At 43.0% G+C, this 22,398-nt stretch overlaps 1 protein-coding gene across 3 annotated transcripts in view; it reads left to right on the plus strand.

The window, feature by feature from the left end:
• Window positions 1–20,029, plus strand: part of Agk (acylglycerol kinase) — an 87,249-nt gene extending 67,220 nt beyond the window's left edge. For all 3 annotated transcript variants that reach the window (XM_045160801.1, XM_045160803.1, XM_045160802.1), the window contains 6 exons: window positions 2,756–2,813; window positions 7,653–7,800; window positions 8,192–8,289; window positions 15,748–15,818; window positions 17,848–17,932; window positions 19,348–20,029. In XM_045160801.1, the coding sequence (XP_045016736.1) occupies window positions 2,756–2,813; window positions 7,653–7,800; window positions 8,192–8,289; window positions 15,748–15,818; window positions 17,848–17,932; window positions 19,348–19,485 (598 nt within the window). In that variant the 3' untranslated portion in view covers window positions 19,486–20,029. The remainder of the gene's footprint in view (window positions 1–2,755; window positions 2,814–7,652; window positions 7,801–8,191; window positions 8,290–15,747; window positions 15,819–17,847; window positions 17,933–19,347) is intronic.
• Window positions 20,030–22,398: the final 2,369 nt, after the last annotated feature.

The following is a 22,398-nucleotide window of genomic DNA, read 5'->3' on the forward strand; positions in this document are numbered from 1 at the left end:
AGGCACAAAGAGGAAGGTGCTACCTGGGCTCAGCCCAGCAGAGCCCTCACGGTCCTAGTTGGTCAGAAGACTTCCTGAGAGATTTTTGTTGTTTAAAGTTCTCATGGGTTGAGAGGCCACAGGCCCCTCCCCTTAGCGAAGGAAGGAAAGGGGACACCCAGCTGTGCTGCGATGGGGCAGAACTGGCCTGCAGAGGAGCTGATTAGAGGGCTCCTGTTGGCTTTCGTGGACTGCTTATTTTTGGAGACTCCATTATATGGGATGCAAGTCTTGGTTGGGAAGAGGTGTCATGTTCTGTGTGGAGAGGTGGTACGGGCAAGGGCTTCCTGAGGCAGCTCTGAAGGATGTGCGTGTGAGCTTCACTTCATTCCTGGCAGGGGGACTCTTTTCCTAAAGCCTAGGAGTTATGGATTTAGTATAGTTTAGCTGAATTATAACTGATCTTACCCACAGCTTCTTCACCAAGAAACCTGCTTGTACTTTGGAGGCCAGCCTGCCAAACTTGCTTTACAGAATTTTCTTATGTTTCACTGTATGGTTCCTGGTAGTGAAATTCCTGACAGGAGAATTTCAGAAGACATTTTATGTCACACACTGTTGTCAAATATTTCATATCATTTTACCTGCAAGTATGCCATGATTCTGTTGATGCCACAGGTTACCTTGTGTTTGGCCTGTAATCTCACGTTCCCACAGCTCATGAAGAAGAATTGCTTAGCTCTCTGAGGACATCTGGATAGAACAAGTTACTTTCCAAAAATACCTAATCAACAATTAAGCACTCTCACAGGTCAGCTGAGTTAGGAATACCACATACACTTGCCTCACATTTTGGTCTCTGAAAAGCGAATTTTCAAGTTAAGTGGTGGTTATATAATACCTTGGCTAAGACTGGCCACTGGGTTGCTTTTTGTGTGAAATAGGAAACAGATGGGATATAAGAAATCATTCCCTGGCTGGCCATAGGAAGACTGCGAGCATAGTGTCAGAATTTACTACCGGTAGAGGTGAAAGGAACTGCTGACAATTCAGAAATAAATTGCTTGAGTCAGGATGTTTTTCTACTTGGCTAGCTGGGATAAGAAGCAAACTATACAGTGAGCTTAAACACACACACACACACACACATGCACGCACGCACGCACGCACGCACGCACACACCCAAGATATCCAAAGCCCTGATTAGTAGTCTCACAATACTAAGTTGAATAATAATTGAATGATTCCCCATTGCCCATTGGATTATATCTAACCTCCTTATTCTTTATGTCATTTATGAGAGAGAGAGTTGGCATACCAAGTCCTCCACCACTGCAATCAAACTCAACACATGTACTGTCTTGTGCACATGTTTCACTTTGTGCATCTGGCTCATATAGGTTCTGGGGAGCCGAACCTAGGTCCTTAGGCTTTGCAGGCAAGCGCCTTAACCACTAAACCATCTCTCCAACCCTCCCTGTTCTTTAATATATATCCATTTTATTCTGTCACCACCCTTAATTACTATATCTAATGCATCCTTATTTTTAAGCCTTTTCTCTTTCTGTGTCTGCTATGTTCATTATTTTTAGTTCTTTGCTCCTCTCTTTCCTAGAATGATTTTTTTCCCTCTTTCTTGGATCTAAATTCAGTACATTCCTGGCTGTGGCATTCATTTTACAAGCCTGGCTACTCCAGTGATTTTAGGCCCTTAATGATTTTTGTCTGTTCTTGACTCCTCTTACCAATAAATGGTGATCAGTTTATACTATGACATTGTGTGTGTGTGTGTGTGTGTGTGTGTGTGTGTGTGTGTGTAGTCATTCATTATATTCTATTCATTTTGAGGGTCTTCACTTTTCAAGTAATAAGCTCCAAAAGGGAAGTTTAGAGTGCATGTTTTTTTTTTTCTCCACGTGTATACATAGGAGCTAAACAAAAGCATTTTGATTAGAATAAATGGGAAACAGTAAAATGGCATAGTTGGTAACAGACATGTCTTCAAAGAGGAATCTATTTTATGCCACTTTATGACTTCAGCTAAGCATCTGTCTCTCTCCAGTAGTTTTTATGCATATAACAATATGCAGTGATTCCTCTTCCCTCCCAGACTTGACATTTGCCACACTAAAGTTGGATGACATGAGTAATTTGAACATGTGTTAGGTGCATGCATTACGAGAGAGGACGAGGTGCAGGACCCAGTCTGGAGCTCGTAGCGCTGGATCAGCGTCTGCTTTCTTTCCATGTGGCTTCATTGCCTCTCATGGCTGTCTTCACTGCACCCTGTATTCTGGGGTTGAAAGTCTCCATTGTAGAAACACTTCTGAATGTAGGGCCTTAAGGAGACTCCGGTTAGATGTTGCTTATGAACTGCAAGAATCTTTCCATTATCTAGTTGCATAATGTTGGATGTGCTATTGAAATATTAATTAAAAATCTTTTCAGGGCTAGAGAGATGATTCAGTGGTTAAGGCACTTGCCTGCAATGCCTAACGGCCTGAGTTCAATTCCCCAATACCCACATAAAGCCAGATGCACAAAGTGGTGCATGCATCTGCTGCTCATTTAGGGCTAGAGGCCCTGGTGCACCCATGCATACCAGACCATGCAACCAGGAATAAATAAAATATATTTTAAAAAATGTTTTGTATTACTTCTATGTTAACCACAGTCCTTAAGCAGCTAATCATAGTGAACCTTAAGATTTGTCTGCCATGAGTGGTATCTATCACTCTTAACATTCTAACCAATTTCTTATCTTGGTGTTTTTTAGGTATTGGTTTCTTGGGCCACTAAAAATCAAAGCAGCTCACTTTTTCAGCACTCTTCAGGTAAATGCAATTTATAATGTAGATCTTGCCCTGTGTTTTGTTGTTTCTCTGTGGTATATATGAGACAATTTTTAATTTCTTGCTATAGATTCCAACACAAAAATAGTATATATTTGATTATATAATTATAGAAAGCATTCTTGTTTTGATAAGCCAGCGCTCTTCATTTATGTATATTCCTTCTCTCTATAGCCAAACCCATATCTAATTAATCCATTTGCTCTGTCCATACAAACCTGAACAATGTGGACAGAATATCTATGGTTGTGTGTGTGTGTTACTTGGAAATGAACTGAAGATTTGTATTGGAATATACTTATCAAATTATTGAACAGGCTTGTGTATAATATCAATAGGTTACAAAATATATGTTCCTTGGGTAGGATTTGGTGCTTTCTCTCAAACTGTACTAGTTAAATATGGGTAATATGTACTGTATTGAATAGTACAGGTATAGAACATTTCCTCATCAGAGATACTTCTGTTAGGAAATGCTTCCATATACTAACATTAAAAATTTTTAGGGTTTAGCCGGGCATGGTGGCACACACCTTTAATCCCAGCACAGGGGAGGCAGAGGCAGGTGGATCGCCGTGAATTCAAGGCCACCCTGAGACTACATAGTAAATTCCAGCAGAGCCTGAGCTAGAGTGAAACCCTACTTTGCAAAAACAATAAACAAACAAACAAAAAACTTAGGGTCTGAAGACACACTACAGTGGATGAGTACTTGCCTAGCAGACAAGACAATGGGCTTCATTCCCAGCGAGAAACCAAAACAAAACTACCCAAAACTAAAACAAAGTCATTGTAAAAATGTTAGCACAGAACGAAGAAGCTTAAAAATGTATAGTAATGACTGTGCTAATAGAAAAGTCACTCTTAGTTTTGAACAATAAATTGTGTTCTACTTTCATGCAAGACACAATGGTAGGACCACAGTTTGGTTACGAATCTGAAAATTGGTTCCAATGTTAATATTCAGAGTTACCCAGCATTCTCTTAACTTTAAATGTCATATATGCCCATTAGTAAACATTTGGAAAATAGCTCCCTAACCTTTAAAAAAAATTCTAGTTGGGTTGAAAACTGACATGTAAAAACTAAAGTCAGTGAAGTACTAGAAGTAAATCTACATAATTTAAAAATTAAGGAAGGGTCTTCTTATACCTAAAACAAACTAACTAGTAAAAAACATTCTGTTACAAAAGACAGTCATTACACTGGTGGAGCAGTAGATGTTTTTAGAAAGAAATAAACAGTAGCTCTTTGCTTAAGTGGTGGAGTTGCTGAGACATAACTGTTATGACTGTATCCAGTATGTACTTCCTGGTATGTGCCTAGCATATAAAGTCAGTGAAGATAGACTTTCTAGCCTTCTGAAGTACTCATGTGCCAGAGAGAAGTGAGTAGATCGTTGGTCTCATAGTGGGAGGAGAGGTGTGAAAGGACAGGACCAGCGCAGAAAACAAGGCCACCTAAATTTGACTGAAGGCTAGAAAGTCTTTTTGGGGGAAGTGACACTTGTGCAAAATTTATAAATTTAAAATTTTTTTTTGTTTTATTTATTTATTTATTTGAGAGTGACAGACAGAGAGAGAAAGAAGAAGATAGACTGAGAGAGAATGGGCATGCCAGGGCCTCCAGCTACTGCAAATGAACTCCAGATGCATGCTCCACGTTGTGCATCTGGCTAACGTAGATCCTGGAGAACTGAGCCTCAAACTGGGGTTCTTGGGCTTCACAGGCAAGCGCTTAGCTGCTAAGCCATCTCTCCAGCCCCAAAATTTATAAATCTATAGGACTAGATAAAGGGCATTTAGATTGCAGAGAAAGGCAGTGTGAAGTCACTGGTGAGCCGTGGCTATTAATTATAGTTGGTAGTAGAGGGCCTGTGAGTAAAAGCAGAAGGTCAGGGCAGGGATGGGTTAGGACAGACTTTTACATAAGCAAGTTTACATTTTCGGGAAAATTGTTTAGCATCTGTATGTATGAGAGATTGAATACAAGAGCTAAAGGTAAGGACAGCAAATGGAAAGAAAGTTGTTAAAGAAATAAAATATAGTGTTAGCAAAAGAGGAAGCGGTGAGTTATAGATTAAGTTATTAGCAGTGGGTAGTCAAAATGGCAGATAGGTCAAAGGGCCATTGGGGCAACCCCCCCTCAAAGTCAGAAGGGTACTGGACTACCAGATTTCTGGTTGGGGGGATTAGAGGTTTGTGAGCTATTATCCATATGCTGATGTTATTGGAGTAAGACCACATTTTGGAAAAGGATGAAATTTCAGTTTGCTCCATAAGTGTAGCACATCTGTGGTTAAAAAAAAAAAAAAAATACGGGCTGGAGAGATGGCTTAGCGGTTAAACGCTTGCCTGTGAAGCCTAAGGACCCCGGTTCGAGGCTCAGTTCCCCAGGTCCCACGTTAGCCAGATGCACAAGGGGGCGCACGCATCTGGAGTTCGTTTGCAGAGGCTGGAAGCCCTGGCGCGCCCATTCTCTCTCTCTCCCTCAATCTGTCCTTCTCTCTGTGTCTGCCACTCTCAAATAAATAAATAAATAAAAATTAAAAAAAAAAAAGAAAAAAAAATACACAGAGAAATAGCTGTGATTAATTCTAGAACTTAGCTGTAAGGCCTATGCAGAAGAATTTTATCTTTACCTGTCATGTGTGACTAGACATGGTACAGTTAGCATTGAAAACTGATTCCCAGATGAGCATAAAGAAATACAAATATTTAGAAAGTTAGAAAAGGTAAGTGAAAAGTTTTAAGAGAAACTCTCGGAGACAGTCTAAACACAGCAGAAAATAGAAGAGGAATTTTAATAAGCAATAGCAAAGAGTGTAAATAAAGACAAGAAAGTGTTCACTGAATTTATCCAAAGTTTGACAACCTCCAGATCAAAGGGACGTGGACTACACTGAAGAAAATTAGGGATCAATGAGATGTCAAGAAGTGGGGGTAGAGCTGGGCGTTTGGCACACACCTTTATTCCCAGCACTCAGGAGGCAGAGGTAGGAGGATTGCTGTGAGTTCGAGGCCACCCTGAGACTACATAGTGAGTTCCAGGTCAGCCTGTACTGGAGCGAGACCTTACCTCAAAAAAACAAGATAAAAAAATTTTTTTTAGATGAGGGGAGACTGTTCCTTCAAGAAACTTGACGTTGAAGAAGGGATAGGAAAGTTAAAAGCTGAAACAGTTTTGGTGTTTTTCATTGGATAAATATCCATGTGTTCACACATCCTTAAGAAGAAGGAAGAAGAATGGGAAGAAGTGATGAGAAAGAAGACAAAGATGACTAAGCTGTCAAAACCCCAAGCACAGACAAAAGGGTTTGAGTTCAGAGTACTGGATTGTCCTAGGACTGGGGTGGGGTGTCCTCTCCCTGCGATAGGAGAGAAGAGGCCCAGGTAAAAGTGGCAGGAGGAAGAGTGAGGAGCTTCCCAAGCGATGTGCTGAGAATGAGGCCGGTGGTGGGAGAGGCGAAGATGAAAGTCAGGAGAATTAGGATTGTCAGGTAGCATTGAGGCCCTGGGACTGACATGTTGTAGTGACACTAATATGCTCCTTGCGCGGGGGGGGGGGGGGGGGGGGGGGGGTTGGTCAGCGCTGCCCAGGTGTATGTTGGTTTCTTTCTGAACCCTGGTTGCAAGAGTAGAGAGACCTCAAGACAAAATTGATCCAGAACCAGGACTCTGTACAATAAAGACACAAAAGGGCAAAAGCAATGGGAAAAGAGATCAGTTTACCTTGATAGTGAAGGAAAACACAGTGGTCAGATGCAGAGTTCACCATGTGATTGAAAATTTGTTATGCCTAGGATCCAAAAAATACCATTCTCTGTCTCTTATAAATTTGAACTAAGTTGCAGAAACCAGACATTTGGAGATAAAAATGTCATCTTTCTAAATGTCAGCACAAGTAAAGGACATAACCATGATATGTGGTCACAGTCCGATTTTCTAATGCTCCACATTGCATTTTTCCACCGAAAACAGCCCCTTCCAGGCAGAGACCACCCCAGTAAGCTTGCCCTGGCAGAAGCAGTGAATGCATCTCAGGACAGCCTCTGGCTGGTAGCAGGCAGGGACATGCTGGGTGCCTGAATTGATCCTTTGGTACTTGGGAGGAATAAATCCGAGAAAGCATATGTTAGTATTCTCTAACTCACCCTGAAAACTTGACAACAGGGAGTAGTCCCCTCCAACAGGCATACTGAACACAAAAATTCCATGGGGTTCATACGTTCAGGTAAAGGTCATAGAAATGGTGGCTGTAGTGAACTACAGGTGATGTCGCAGGCTGAGAGGCTAGGGTATGATTTTAACTTTTCTTGTGCGTAGATCCTGGATGACACTGGACTTGGGGTGGTAGGAAAAATTTAGTGTAAGAATGGTGACCTTGAGGCAAAAATGAGAGGGCTTAGGCTGGATTTGGGTTGTGAAGTCAGGCCACATCTTCTGAAGTGAAGTAGATGTTTAATGCAACCAGATTTCATTAGTTTCACTTTTGTGTCACGTGCAAACCAAAGGTAAGGTTATTACGGAGCGACTCCATGACCGGCCATACTGACTCTGTTGTTTTGGACTAGTGTAAGCAGTGCTTGCCATTCCGCTTAGTTTCTCTCGGCTGTTGGGTTAGAGCATTAGAGTCAGTATGTCCTTGGTTCTCAACACAGAGGTGTAAGAGGGAAAGAAGTGTGAGGATTCCATGCTCCAAGTGTCAAGCATTTTGTCCCGTGAGGAGATGACTAGATTGCTACAGTTCTAAGCTTTGCAGAGCAAAACTTGCAGTGAGATGTGTATGAACATGACAGAAGTTTTCTCTTCCACTCGACAGGAGTGGCCTCAGACTCATCAAGCCTCCATCTCCTACACTGGACCTACGGAGAGACCTCCCAGTGAGGCAGACGAGACCCCTCCCCGGCCTTCTCTGTACAGGAGAATATTACGCAGGCTGGCCTCCTACTGGGCGCAGCCACAGGACGGTGAGCAGTGTGGAGGCTGTAGTTTGCAAGTGCCACCCAGTTTAGAAGAGCCCTCAGGCAGACCCCGGGAAGAGCATTCTAGCCTCACTAAATTCAGTCTTCTGGGTTCCACCAGAGCAGAGCCCAGTGTCTTATGATGGGCACAGTAGCTTCTGTGCCCCCTCTTTTTGTCATTGGCATTTGTGCTGTCAGGCTGCTTTCGTTAAGGATGCTTAAGGCATCAAGATCCTGTTTTGAACCTGGACTTTTTCCTTTGTGCGTAAGGATAGAAGAAAGCTGAGGTAGAAGTAGAAGAAGGCCTTGGGCTGCTCAGCAGAGTCACTGACAGCTCAATAGGGCAGTGGATAAAATGTCACTGGAAAACAGTTCTGTGTTTGATGGGTTCCCACAGCGCGCTCTCGAGAGATGAGTCCAGAGGTCTGGAAAGATGTACAGCTGTCTACCATTGAACTGTCCATCATGACCCGGAACAGCCATCTTGATCTGATGGTAAGTGCTCGTTTTCTTGAAAAGCATTCATTTTGGAAAAAAGGCACACACTTTTCAGGCACTGATTCAGCATATTTTGTTTTTATTCTGAGGGTATAAAGATGAAAAGATTAAAAAAAAAAAAAGAGGATGTAGTGTGCCTTTAAGAAGGAGTAGCAAGGATGGGCTGGAGAGATGGTTTAGCGATTAAGCGCTTGCCTATGAAGCCTAAGGACCCCAGTTCAAGGCTCGGTTCCCCAGGTCCCACGTTAGCACAAGGGGGCGCAAGCGTCTGGAGTTCGTTTGCAGAGGCTGGAAGCCCTGGCGCGCCCATTCTCTCTCTCTGCCTCTTGGTCTTTCTCTCTATGTCTGTCGCTCTCAAATAAATAAATAAATAATTAAAAAAAAAAAAAGGAGTAGTAGCAAGGAGAAGCAGCCCCTGAGGGCATTTGTGGCATAGAACTTGGAGAAGTGTCATGATCATGGGTGGTTAGCCTTCAAAGGGTTTAGGACAAATGCCTTTGTGGTGGCCCACGCCTTTAATCCCAGCCCTGGGAAGGCAGAGGCAGGAGGATCTCCTGTGAGTTCAAGGCCACCCTGACCCTACATACTGAATTCCAGGTTAGCCTGAGCCAGAGTGAGACCCTACCTCGAAAAACAAAACAAAAACAAAAGGAAAAGTAGGCCAGATGTGGTGGTGCACGCCTTTAATCCCAGCACTCAGAAGCCTCAGGTAGGAGGATTGCTGTGAGTTTGAGGCCAGCCTGAGACTAATTCCAGGTCAGCCTGGGCTACAGCACGATCCTACCTCAGACCAAACCAAACAAACAAAAAGTGTAAAACTAGCTACTCTTCTAGTCATTAGAATAAAAAATTGTTGAACTTTTGCTTCAGCAAATATACATGTTTTGTGAATATTAAATATGTGAATTCAGATCCCTAGAAGTACAGACCTCTATCTAGATCAGCAGTTTTGTTTTGTTTTGTTTTTGTATTTGAGACAGGCCCTTGCTATGTAGTTGACTGCCTTTATCCTCTGATCTTCCTGCGTTAGCCTCCTGAATGCTGGAATTACAGGTGTGCTCCACCACACGCAGGCTTCCACGTGGATTTAATGTTGGCATAGACGTGCATTACTCAGTGCAGAAGTCACCAGCCTCGTGTGGCTGTTGAAGTGGTTGAGGGTTAAAATAAAGTTAACATGCAGCTCCTCAGTCATGCTAGCCACATTTCAAGTGCTGGATAGATGTATGCAGCTAGCAGCTGATATACTGCAAGCCCAGAAGTAAAGCATTTACATCATCAGAAAATTTTACTGGATAATGCTGGAATAGACAACACACTTTAAAAAAAAAAAAAAAAGGTGAGATAAAGCAAGCTGTGACTGCCAGCTGTTTTTTTTTTTTAATTTTTTTGTTCATTTTTTATTTATTTATTTGAGAGCGACAGACATAGAGAGAAAGACAGATGGAGAGAGAGAGAGAGAATGGGCGCGCCAGGGCTTCCAGCCACTGCAAACGAACTCCAGACACGTGCGCCCCCTTGTGCATCTGGCTAACGTGGGACCTGGGGAACCGAGCCTCGAACCAGGGTCCTTAGGCTTCACAGGCAAGCGCTTAACCACTAAGCCATCTCTCTAGCCCGCCAGCTGTTTTTTTATAGCCTATAAGCAAAGAGTAAATTTTCTAATTTTAAATGATGGAAAGTCAAAAGAATGATATTTTGTGGCACTTGAAAGGAATGTGAAATTCACATTTCAGTATCTACAGACAGAGCATTATTGTTAACAGCCACTTTTATTTCTACATGTATAGTCTGTGGCTGCCCTTGCACAACACCAGTGGAACAGAGTAGTTGTGACAGAGATGCTATGGCCCAAAGGCCTTAAACATTTAGCATTTGAACATTTTTAGGAAGTTTATTGACCCTCTTTTGAAGAAAAGCTTAGTTGTATTTGTAAGTGAGAAGTGAGAGTTGATGGGTCATTGTGAACTGTGGATTACTGTAGGCAGCTTTCATACAAATCAAACTTCCGTGATCACTGCTGTCTGGCTAATCAAAAAACTAGCATATGGAATTGTAAAGTAGAGAGAAGTTTGATTCTAATATTAATATTTAAGAGTATTGAGTTGTTTTTCTACTTACAAAAGGGAGCAAATATGGTTCCCTTCACCTTATGAGACTGTGTGTGCACATGTACATGCAGATGCGCGTGCCCCGTACACATGCTGTGGAGGCCAGAGGAAGACACTGAGTGTCCTCTACTGCTCTTCTGCCCTATTTGCCTGAGACAGAGTCTCTCGTTCACTGGCGTGCTCCATTTCTCCTTGTGCTGGCTGGCCTGGGAGTGCCAGTGACCCTCCTGTCTTTGTTCCTCCACTCTTGGCTGGGACTGTAGGCAAGCACAGCCAGGCCTAGATTTTTATGTGGGTGCTGGGGGCTGATCTCAGGTCCTCATGTTATGTTATGTTATGTTATGTTATGTTATGTTATGTTATGTTATGTTATGTTATGTTATGTTATGTTATGTTATGTTATGTTATGTTATGTTATAGTGCAGTCACTCTTAACCACTGAGCCATCTCGTCAGCCTCCTTTACCTTCTAAAATAATTCCAGTTCAATTAAAGATCTACATTCAAAACAATAAACTACTAAAGCATTTAAGTCTATGTCATTATCCCTGTAAACTTGGAGAGGACACAAAGGGTTTCTAAGCATAATACATAAAGAAAAATTCATATGGGTGCACTCACCTACTTATTCTTTTAAATTTTTACTTATTCACTTTTTTGAGAGAGAGAAGGAATGGGCATGCCAGGCCCTCCAGCTGCTGCAAACGAACTCCAGTTGCATGTGCCACCTTGTGCATCTGGCTTATGAGGGTCCTGAGGATTTGAACCTGGGTCTTTTGGCTTTCGGGCAAGCACCTTAACCTTTCCATTCCTCATCTACTTATTTTAAAAAGACATTATAAATAATCCTTCCAATGACAGTTGGAGAAAATCTTGGGATGTGCTAGACCAGAAGTTAATAGCTTCCTTTATCTCAACTCCCAGAATAAATCAATAAGATGTAAAGAAAGGACTAATATTTTAAAAAAATGGACATAAAGGAAAATAGAAAACTCAGGAATAGAAATAGAAAGGAATAAAATTTTAGAAAGTAGCTCATATTTGTTGAGTATTGGCTACATACAGTCAGTGTCCATATTAACATATACACATTATGTGTTATGTGTTCACATGTACATATTAATTTACTTAATCCTCATACCTATACTGTCAGTTAGGACTTTTGTCTACTTTTCTAGATAAGGGTACAGAACAAGTACTCAATGTTAATGTAAATTAAAATAGTAACCACTGAAGTATAATACATTAAAAAGCATGCTGGTACACGATGCTGTTATGTGTGGGAAGCTGAGTCATATTGTTCATGGGAATATAAATTATAACACCCCTTCTTGATGGAAGTTTGGTAGTTTGTATGAAATGTCTAAAATGCCTGCATGCCTCTTGCTCTAGTTAGTGGAGGAATTTATCTTATGGAAATCACCTGGTAAATATAAAATGGAGGTTAGGTAATCTGTGTGTACTTACACAATAGAATTCTGAAAACTTTGTAAAAGTGAGTGAATGAATGCTTAAAAAATTCTGATACAGAAGAACTTTTAAATGATTATTTATTTATTTATATGCAAGGAGAGAGAGAGACAGAAAGAATGGGTGTGCTAGGGCCTCTGGCCTTTGCAAATGAATTCCAGATATATGAGCCACTTTATGCATCTGGCTTTACATGGGTACTGGGAAATTGAACTTGGGCAGTTAGGCTTTGCAAACAAGTGCCTTAACTGCTGAGCCATCTCTCCAGCCCACTAGAGGAGTTTTTAAAGGAAGATACAATTTCTCTTATATATTTTTCTCCATTGACTTCACAAAGTCATTGCTATCTAGCAAGTGTCTGTAAACATGTAAATGTTTTCATAGTGGTGTTCAGTTCTTCTGTTTTCTTGTTGTTAGAGTCTCTTGGCTCTTTTTGCCTCTTGTTTTCCATAAATATTTTAGAACCTTATTTTATTAAATTCCTCATAAAAGTTTTATAATATTGGCCTGGGTTGAATTGATTCCATAGATCAATTTGAGGAGAAATGACATTTCAACAATATTGACACTTCTGGCATATGAATGTGATGTATCTCTTCGTTTATTTAGGACTTTGGTGCTTCTATGAGGCTTCATTGTTTTCTCTGCAGCATTCTTTCTTCTGCTGGATATATTCCTGGTTATCTTAATTGTTGATGACATCACTTCTGCCATAGGAGGTGGGGAAACAGCAGCAGGAGAGTGAGCTGAACTCTGGCAAGGGGGAGCGGACCATAAGACCCCTAAGTCCACCCCCAGCCACACATCTCCAGCAAGGCTCCACCTTCCAAATTGCCATCTCCTGTGGACCAAGCATTGAAAACATACATTTATGGGAGATACCTGATTCAAGCCACCACATAAGGGCAGCTAGAATTACAGCGCAAAGTAAAGGACCACTGCCCTGAGAAGCATGTCAGAGATCCTCAGACCTCTGCAGTATCTATTTATTTATTTGAGAGAGAGAGAGAGAGAGAGAGAGAGAATGGATATACTAGGGCCACTTTGTGCATCTGACTTCATGTGAGTAATTGAAGCCAGGCCATCAGGCTATGCAAGCAAGTGCCTTAACTACTGCGTCATCTCTCCAGCCCCCTGTGCGGTGTTGAGCTGAGAACTGACTGATGACATGTGCACACAGAAGCCACGGGAGCTGGAGGAAGAATTCCAGCAAGGAACAGGCCCAGTCACATCCTAGTGCCAGGAAGAGCGTTTCCACCAGTGAGAACTGAAAATTGTCAATCCAGGGGTGTTGAGTAGTGTTCTTAGAAAGGCATTTCTTCAGTAGGGGACAAAATCCCTCATAGGTTCTAAGCTGCTTGTTATGTGTATCAAAGCTTAAAGGCTAACCATGTGGGAAACCGTGGTTTCCGCGTAACTTAATTGTACCTCTAAAACATTGCTAAAGAACAGGGGTCAGGAGAGGACAACCACGTGCCCTACTCCTGCTGCCCTCAAGTGAAGAATGGTCATTACGTTCGCAAATCCTTGGAGAATAATTTAGGAGTGTTATTTTGTTAAATGTGGATATTACATGAAATTCAAATTTCTGTGCCTGTAGGATTTTATTGAAACTCACATTAACCCATTTATATGCTGTGTGGCTGCTTTCATAAGACCATAGAAGAATTGAGTGGCCATCATGGGGACATTATGGTCTGCAAGTTAAAATTATTCCTCTCTAGCCCTTAGCTGAAAACATTTGCCACTGTCTGTTCTGAGGGGGACATGGCTCTGTGGCCTCACAGCAGACTTAAATAATGGTCATTTTCTTCCCCTTGCCCCTTGTACAAACTGGATAGCTTTCCTCCTAACTGCTCATTATGACTTTAAACTTCTCTTCTGGCCCCTCCCCTGCCCAAGTTTTCATTGTCCTATCCTTAGACCTTATTTTCCTGACATCTACTGAGCCATGGGCTGCTCCTACTCACTTTCCTTGTGATGGTGTTTCCTGGCTGGCTGCCTCTGCACTAAGATCCCTGTCTTAATTACTCAGCACAATGATTCTATTGCAGCAAACCCAGAGCATTTCCCTCCTTGGAGCCTTTCAGTAGCTGTCCGTGTCACTTAGCTTAAAAGTTCCATGTAGTGGTCAAAGCTCTGCTCATCAAGCTCTCCTCTTTCCTCTCCATTTTCTACTTCTCTTCCTTCCTGGTCCTTGCCCCTCTCTGGCATATGTACCCCCTTCCTCTACATGATGGCTCATCCATCCCTAAGTCATCCCTAAGCATAGTTTTCAGATTAGTTGCATCAGATCACCTGGAAATTGCAATGAAGATTCTTGGGCTTCTCTGAGCATGGGATCTGAGTCTGGGGCTATTTTTAAATTAACAAACAAATACAAAGCAGCACCCCAGTGTAATCAGCTCTCCAGGGATACTCGCTGACACTCAAGAATTGCTGCAGCCCCAGATAAACACAGGCTACTTGCCTCCCCTCCTGCAACTTTCTGTCAGAGGTCACCTCTTCACTTGGACTTCTCTTTAAGGTGTGGTCACTGCCCACAGTGCCACCTCAGGCTCCTTGCTAGGTGTGCTTCTTGTCTGCCACTTCATAATATGCTCTGATAGACTTCTACTGTGCGATACCCTGTACCCAGCAATCTACTGTTTTATTATGCTTTGTCCATTCCATCTTTGTGGCTGGAACCTCCTGTTCGTTTTATTCATTGCTGCAACCACGTCTGAAGAGTTGGTGGTTCACCATTGGCATTCAGTAGTAGTTGAAAGTTGAGTAGCAAAGGAGTCACACTTCATGTTCACACACTGCCGAGGCTATGGAGATGGCTCAGTGGATAAAGTGCTTACAAGCGTGGGGAGCAAAGTTCAGATCCCCCGCACTCAAGTACATGCTGGTGGGCAAAGGGGCCTGTCTGTCATGTTAGCGTTCAGGAGGTGGGGCCAGGATCCTCAGGGAAAGCTGGCTAGCTAGGCTAATCCAGTCTGCAAGCCATGGGCTCAAGTAAGAGACATTAGCTCAGTAAATAAGGTGAAGTAATTGAGGAAGGTACCCAGTGTCAGTCTCTGGCCTCTACAAACACACGCTTCCCCACGTATGAATACACATGCACAGCAGGCGTGCTCATACCGCAATACGAGCCCCTTTGTTGTATAAGTCCTGGGTGAGAGATGCCATACTTGGTGGTACCCTTGAACCTGACAGACACTTCAGGCTCTCAGTGGTCTGTGCATTAGCCTAGCCTGCCCATTTTGAACCGACATGGCTGTGCTGGGATTGCTGGGAAAGGCTCGGCTAACATCGCTAGCTGCTGACTTGGCTTGTACAGAAGCCCGATGTCTCTTCATAGCCTAGTTTGGCAGCTGTTATCAGGGAATAAACAGCTGTTTTCACCTCTGGTGACATGCCACATTTTCATATAGAACATTTGGGTGAACACTGACCCCTGGGCTGTACACACCAAGTCTCTCGTGTGGTTTGGTGAGATGCTCACGTACAACGAGGAATGAGAAGTGCCGAGATGGACAGGTTGAAAGACTGGCCTGCAGGAGAAAGAAGGACTCCTAGGAACTTTAACATCTATGACTGTCAGGGGGTAACAGAACTTCAAAAATCTACTTTGAGTTTTTACTTTGCTTTTGTCATAAACAATACAAAGTAAACTAAGAAGGAGATGAATTTTATATTAGCTACAGTACAAAAATACTCAGAGAAAGATAAACAGAATGTATTTAGGATTGAACTGTTCAAAGAAAACAATGCACATGTTTTATTGCTCTTTGTTACAAATTCTTCAGATTCCAACATAAGGCGAAGGATGACATGACGCAGTGTGAGCAAACCTTTACATAGTAACGTTTGTGCTCTTAACCTTCTAGAGCAAAGAGGACTTCATGAACATTTCCATTGAACCTGACACTGTCAGCAAAGGTGATTTCATAACCATAGGGTAAGTAGCTGATGTTCTCAAGCCTTACTGTTCTCATTGGGCCATGAAGTCTAAGCAAGATTAGACCCAGCAGAGGCTGTGTCTTGTCTAGGACAGCTGACATTCTTTTTCACAATGGGCTGGCATATATAGGACCCGTCTAGTACTTTGGGCCTCCTTGCTCATTTTGGGAAGATCAGAAAGAAGTCTGCCTTCCTATTGAAATTAGAGAATTCAGGGTTTCATGGCAAAGTCAGGAACTCTGGTTTCAAAGAGCTGATCGTAAGTCTTGATTCTTTCACATACTTGTGTCATGATTAAGGACATTTAACTTTCCTGAATCCTTCCTCATCTTTAAAGTGCAAGAACATAATCGTATCTGCTGATCTCAAGACTGCTGGCCAGTCATGAGTCTTTAAACTGTGCAGCACCTCACAGTCTCTTTCCCTGTGCGTGTCAGTTCACCTTGTTTTCCTGTTCCCAAGTCACTAATGGAAAACCTGAAAAGATACTGAACATCCTGGACATTTCCCAGGCTTCTTTCCCTTCCCAATACAACGTACCCTTCATTCCAAATCCTGATTTGTTAAGCACTCCTTCTGCCAGAATTTCATTGGCTGAGAACACTGTAAGCCCTCTAGCCATCTTCAGAGCATCCGAGGAGTTGGCCTGTTCCCATGTCAACGGGCAGGCTGCTCAGCGTTCTTTCTACGCTTTGTCTCGGTGCTCCCTCTCGTGACCGTTCAGGGATGGAGCATTGCTGCGCTGGCGGCTGTGTCTCCATGGCTACGTCATTATTTCCACTAGCCCTGGTGGAGAATGGCTTTCCTCAGTTTATGTTGTCCTTGCCTTTAGAACAGATTCTTCAGACGGCTCCTTCCAAAGGCCTTTGATGTGTCTTTCTGCATCTGAAGTGCATGTAAGGAGAAGCCTGGTACTCCTCCCACGGTGTCCAGAAAGCACACACCCTCGTCCCTGAGAGCCGGGCCAGAGGTCTCCCCTTTATAAAATGGGTCCAAAACAGAAAGAACACCCGACCACCTTGCTGAAGCCGGGTGGTGCCATTATGTTCCTCACTCTTGTCAGCAGCAGCAGCATGTCCTTTTGGTCCTTGCAGGAGTAAAATTGTGTGAAGTGTGTCCACTGAATATGGGGAAGCTGCTTTTAAAACCCTGACGACAGTTTCATACTAAAGAGCTGCTGTTGCCAAGTAACAACTGACAGTGAACGTAATGCTAAGTAGCCGTCGCTGGCTTTGAACTTCTGATCCTCCTGCCTCTACGCCTTCTCTTTTCACATACCATGTCTAGCCATGTGCATTAGGTCAAGGGCGTGTGTGTGTGTTTGCGTGCGCGTGCGCACGCATTGTATATGTGATAGTTTCACTCCACTTGTTATAATGTGCTAAGTAAGCTGTAAATATGTAGATAATTATCAGAGAATGTCTTAAGACTAGCTCATATATATTAAAGAAATACCTATCTTTAATTACAATAAAAATATCTTTTTTGCTGGTTTGGTAGCTCACGCCTTTAATCCTAGCACTCGGGAGGCAGAGGTAGGAGGATCACCATGAGTTCGAGGCCACCCTGAGACTCCATAGCGAATTCCAGGTCAGCCTGAGCTAGAGTGAGACCCTACCTCGAAAAACCAAAAAAAATCTTTTTATTCAAGTAATAAGAATCACAAGAAGGACCAAACAACAGAAGTTTAGTTTTTCCCAAAGAATTTACTTACATGCTAATTTTGAGATGACCAGACTAAGAATTATGTGGAACAATTTCAAATTAAATAACACTGCAGACAAAGAGATTTTGTCTCAATTTTTTGTGCAGTTGTATACAGCAAGTGCATCCTCGCCATTTAGAATACATCACAACACTGAGCAGGAATCATTGCAGGAAAAATTATCCGCAGAAATGCGCGTCTTCGTGGTCTCTGGCCACTTATCTGCGCGTGTAAGAGGAGGGGAGGAGCTTGCTTGCTGGGTCTGCAGTCTAGTGCAGTAGCCACCACTGGTTTCCAAGCTGGCTTCTGTCTGTGCCAACAGAAGTAAGAAGATGAGAGACCCCGAGCTGCACGCTGCTGGCACCGAGTGTCTCCAAGCCAGTCGCTGCACTCTGCTACTTCCTGAGGTGGGTAAGGTGGGCAGAGCCCACAGCTGTGAGGTTCTTGGTCGGTCTGCCTTCCTCTCTGCTTTTGTCTCCTCCCTCTCCCTGCTAATTGACCTTTAGGCACCTCGCCAGGTGCTTGTGGCCGGGTGCTCTGTCCCAGCAACACAAAGGCCTTAGGGAGGCCAGAAAAGAAAGGCAGAATCCACCTCAGTTACCAGTTCAGAGGTGGCTACCTGAAGACTTCTACTCTTCAAGCCACTGGTTTCCCTTAAAGTGGTAGTTAGTTTTCCTGAGCATTCACCTTTTTCATATCAATAATGCAAATGGTTTCTGTGATAGTATAAAATGTGCAAATCTACCCAGCTGGTGAAAAGTGGGCTTGATTTTAACATTTTATGTAAAGAATTTGGGAGCAGTTTTCAGTTCTGCACTAAATTCTTCTGTGGTGTGAAATGCCAGGTTGTGTTAATTACTTTCTTACTGTTGTGAATACATACCTGATCAGAGGCAATTTAAGTAAGGAAGGAACGAGATTATTCTGGGGTTATGGTTTGGAGGGGATACACTTCATCATGGTGGCCAGAGTGGGAAGCCTGCTGGTCACAGCAGGACTAGTCCAGAGCAGTAACAGGGCTGTAAACCCCCGAGCCCCCCCCTCCATTTCCTCCAGCAAGGCTACACCTCCTAAAGGTCCCACCGCCTTTCCTAACAGTGCCAATAGCTGGAGACCAAATCTGAAAACATACAAGCTTGTGGGGGACTTTCTTACATTCAAACCACAACACATGCTCTAAAGAGTAACCCATAAAAGTTGAAAATATATGAATTATAAAATAATTTGCTACTGCTACAGGAAAAACTTATCAGAGGCTTCTGGAGCCTTGACCGTGATGCAGCTGCACTGAGGTGTCCAAACATGACTGACCCCGTAGTTCTCAGCAAGTGTTGGATTAAATGCATGAGTCATGAAAGGACGTTGGAGAGTCTATATGGCACCGACGTTGACCACTTAAGCACGAAGCTTAGCGGATCTTACAGGATGACAATGATTCTGTAGACACAATGGCTTTCACAAGAGTCAGCTTTTATACTTTTAAGGAAGATTAGGGTCAAGGACTACAGATTATGTTTATAAATTTCATAAAGATTTGATAGGACCCTTGCCTCTCAATAAATATTTGAAAATTTTAGCCTTGTTTAAGTTTCAACATGCTTTGTGGGATAGAGGTTTAAAATGAAAATAAATCCTTTTTCATGGATAGTTGAATTGGAATGCTTCCAGAACAATACTGTCAGTACCTTATTCAGCAGTGAAATCGTTTGTGGGAATGGAAGAATAAGCTCTGGGCAGAGATGTTGCCTACCCTACTGTGGTGCCGTTGTGGTGGTGGGCCACTGAGGTGCATGTGAGCCATTCTCCACCCTCTCTTCCCCAGGGAACGGGCGGCTCTTTCAGCATCGACAGCGAAGAGTATGAAGCGATGCCTGTGGAAGTGAAGCTGCTGCCCAGAAAACTGCAGTTCTTCTGTGATCCCAGGAGGAGAGAACAGATGCTGCAGAACGCAGCCCAGTGACCAGGCCGCCAAGGGGTGCTCTGAGACCATACCTTAGGCCACCAATGGGAACAAAAGGAAACAGGTGCTTCTCTGTCCTCACATTGTCAGAGGATCACAATGGCACTTTCATGGCCAGTCCCTTCTCCCCTCCCTGCAATGCGCAGAGCACACCCCATCACCCACCGTGATCACCCACCGTGATCAGCGTTCTGTTAGCGCCTGCCTGCTCTGTGGTATGACAGAGTCCCTTCTACATAGAGTTTCCTTGGGCTGCCTCAAGGAAGTTCTCCCAGTAGGTGCAAAAGGGATGGAATGTGGCGACTTTTCCAGATGTGCCCACAGGGGAGACCAGGGTCTTCAGACTGTCTCAGCTCTTCCTGTTCTGTTCACTGGCCATCCTAGGGACTTAGGGAAGCAGCTGGCATCTCTAGGTACCTCCCTGTTTCTGGGCTTCTCCACGGGTGCTGCTACATTGTGAGCTCTTGTTTCCTCCATCCAAAAGCAAATGTGAGGTAATTGCCTTCTTCAACCGTGACTAAAATATTGTAAATGATTTTTTAAAGTAGTGCTTCTTCATTGCTGGTCTACTCGCATCCCACCTGGGGCTCACCACACACCTGTTTCCGCCGTGTGGCTGAGGCCCAGAGATCTGCTTTCACAGATAGTCTGTGAGCCTCCCCTCGGCCTTCCATAGAAAAATGGTCTTTGAAAACAGTATTCCAGAGACTATTCTGTTTTCACCAAAAGTATTGTCAAAAATCATCTAACCCTTCATATCAGCATCTAAAATTTTTCATAGAAAGTTAAACAGTTGCCAGTGTACTTTCTAGTGTCATGTAAATACTGATGTTTAAAAAGAAAAACTGTGAGCTGGAGAGATGGCTTAGCGGTTAAGCACTTGCCTGTGAAGGTTAAGGGCTTGCCTGTAAAGCCTAAGGACCCCAGTTCGAGGCTCGATTCCCTAGGACCCATGTTAGCCAGATGCACAAGGGGGCACATGCATCTAGAGTTCGTTTGCAGTGGCTGGAGGCCCTTGCATGCCCATTCTCTCTCTATCTGCCCCTTTCTCTCTGTCTGTCACTCTCGAATAAATAAAATTAAAAAAAAACTGTTACATCAATTTTAAACATATCAATTGTAATTTAAATACCATACCTGCTTGACATCTCTCATTCATTTATAAAAATAAATTAACTAGCTGCTCAGCAGTTGAAATTTTACATTATTTTTTTCCCCTATGGGTATATTTCCATACCACTGCCAGCAAAAAAGATCTTATCATAGTGTAGCCTACTTTTTAGGCTTGATATTCTTTTTGCTTTCTGTGGTGTGTGCAGGTGTGTGCATGTGAGTGTGTGTGAGGGTGGAGGTCAGGGGACAACTGTGGGAGTCGGTCCTTATCTTCTGCCTTGTTTTTGGCAGGGTCACGCTGTTCACATTTGCCAGGCTAGCTGGCTCACGAACCTCTAGGAGATTGTCCTATCTCCACGCCCCTTCCTGCTGTGGGCTCTGGTACTGTAGATGCTGGTGCCATAGCAGCTGGCTCCACATGGGCTCTGAACATCCATGCTCAGGTATTTGCTCTTGCATGGCAGGTGCTTTATTTACTGAGCATCCCCAGCTTTCTGCTTGATCTTCTGCATCAGTTATTTCTCATCAACAACAACAACAAAAAAGATAGAAACTATAAAACAAATGTCTTCATAATTATTAGTAGGCTTGATGAGAACAGTATTAATTTTTAGCAATAAAAATTATGTTAGAATGTTCTCTATCCTAATTAATTTACCCAGTGTATAAATGTTATTTGTAGCAGGACAAGGAGATCCAGCATCAGTTAATTCTGTGTTCCATTTTTTAATGTTAATAAGAAGGTACATGGGAATAAGAATTATGACAATGTCCTGTAGTTCTTTTACTTGAAGTTAATGGCAAAAGCATAGTGCCCCAAGATCGAGTCTGTCATTACATCATCCCATATCGGGAAAGGGTTTTAAGACCTCACGCCCCCCCCCCTCCAGTGTAATTCCTAGATGCTGGGGGAGAAGTCATTTGCAGTGAGTGGCCACTGGGCATTTGCTCATCTCCACTAAGTAGCCTCCTACCCGTACTCGTGAAGGCAGCCCTAATTTAACTTACTGGATCAAAGACAAAAATAAAAAAATTAAAATGAAAAAACACCCAAACTAGGATGGGGATTACTTAGGAAGACAGCTTTATTTGAATGGGATACAACCAAAATGCATCCTATACAAGTGTGAAAGTGTACTTTATCAGAAATTTAAATATTCAGTTAACATTTGATTAGCTTTTCCTTTAGTGTGTTGAAGGCAGGGAACCAAAACCTGCTTGAATCACTAAGGAGTCGTTAACAAGTCATTAGTTCCATTTACTTTGATACTACCATGGGTGTTTCCTTTGCTCCCCACCACAGTGCTTGGGCCCGAGCTGCGGTAAAGTGGATGAGGCGCGTGCCTTTCTTGTTGTAAAGAATGACCGTTATGAAGGGTAAAATGAGGAAGAATTGCTGACAGACATTAGCTGCAGGGGCCCCAGAAAGCTGAATAAAGACAGATAATACACTTATGAGTGTGGAGAGTAAAGGCCAGTGCTTGAATGCAATAAAGACCAGAAAAAATAAGGCCTCACCTACTTAGCACTGCTTACAGTGTGGTAAAAAGTTCTGCTTTAGCAAAAAATAACAGATGTGTCCAAAGATACCCATAAATCATTTAGGTCACGCTACCTGTAGAGGGAAAAGGGGATGCTGTGGAGGAAGAAAAGTAGCATAGTTTGGTTCTGTGACAGTGTCGACTGATATAGAGTCTCCCTGTCTCTTCTTTGAAGTACCACCTACGTGTGTTTATCAGTCATAACCAGGATGGTCCGTACAGCTGGGGAAGGGTATCGAACCCGCATTATGAATTTTAC

The sequence above is a fragment of the Jaculus jaculus genome, chromosome 10, assembly GCF_020740685.1.
Source record: "Jaculus jaculus isolate mJacJac1 chromosome 10, mJacJac1.mat.Y.cur, whole genome shotgun sequence".
Taxonomy (NCBI): domain Eukaryota; kingdom Metazoa; phylum Chordata; class Mammalia; order Rodentia; family Dipodidae; genus Jaculus; species Jaculus jaculus.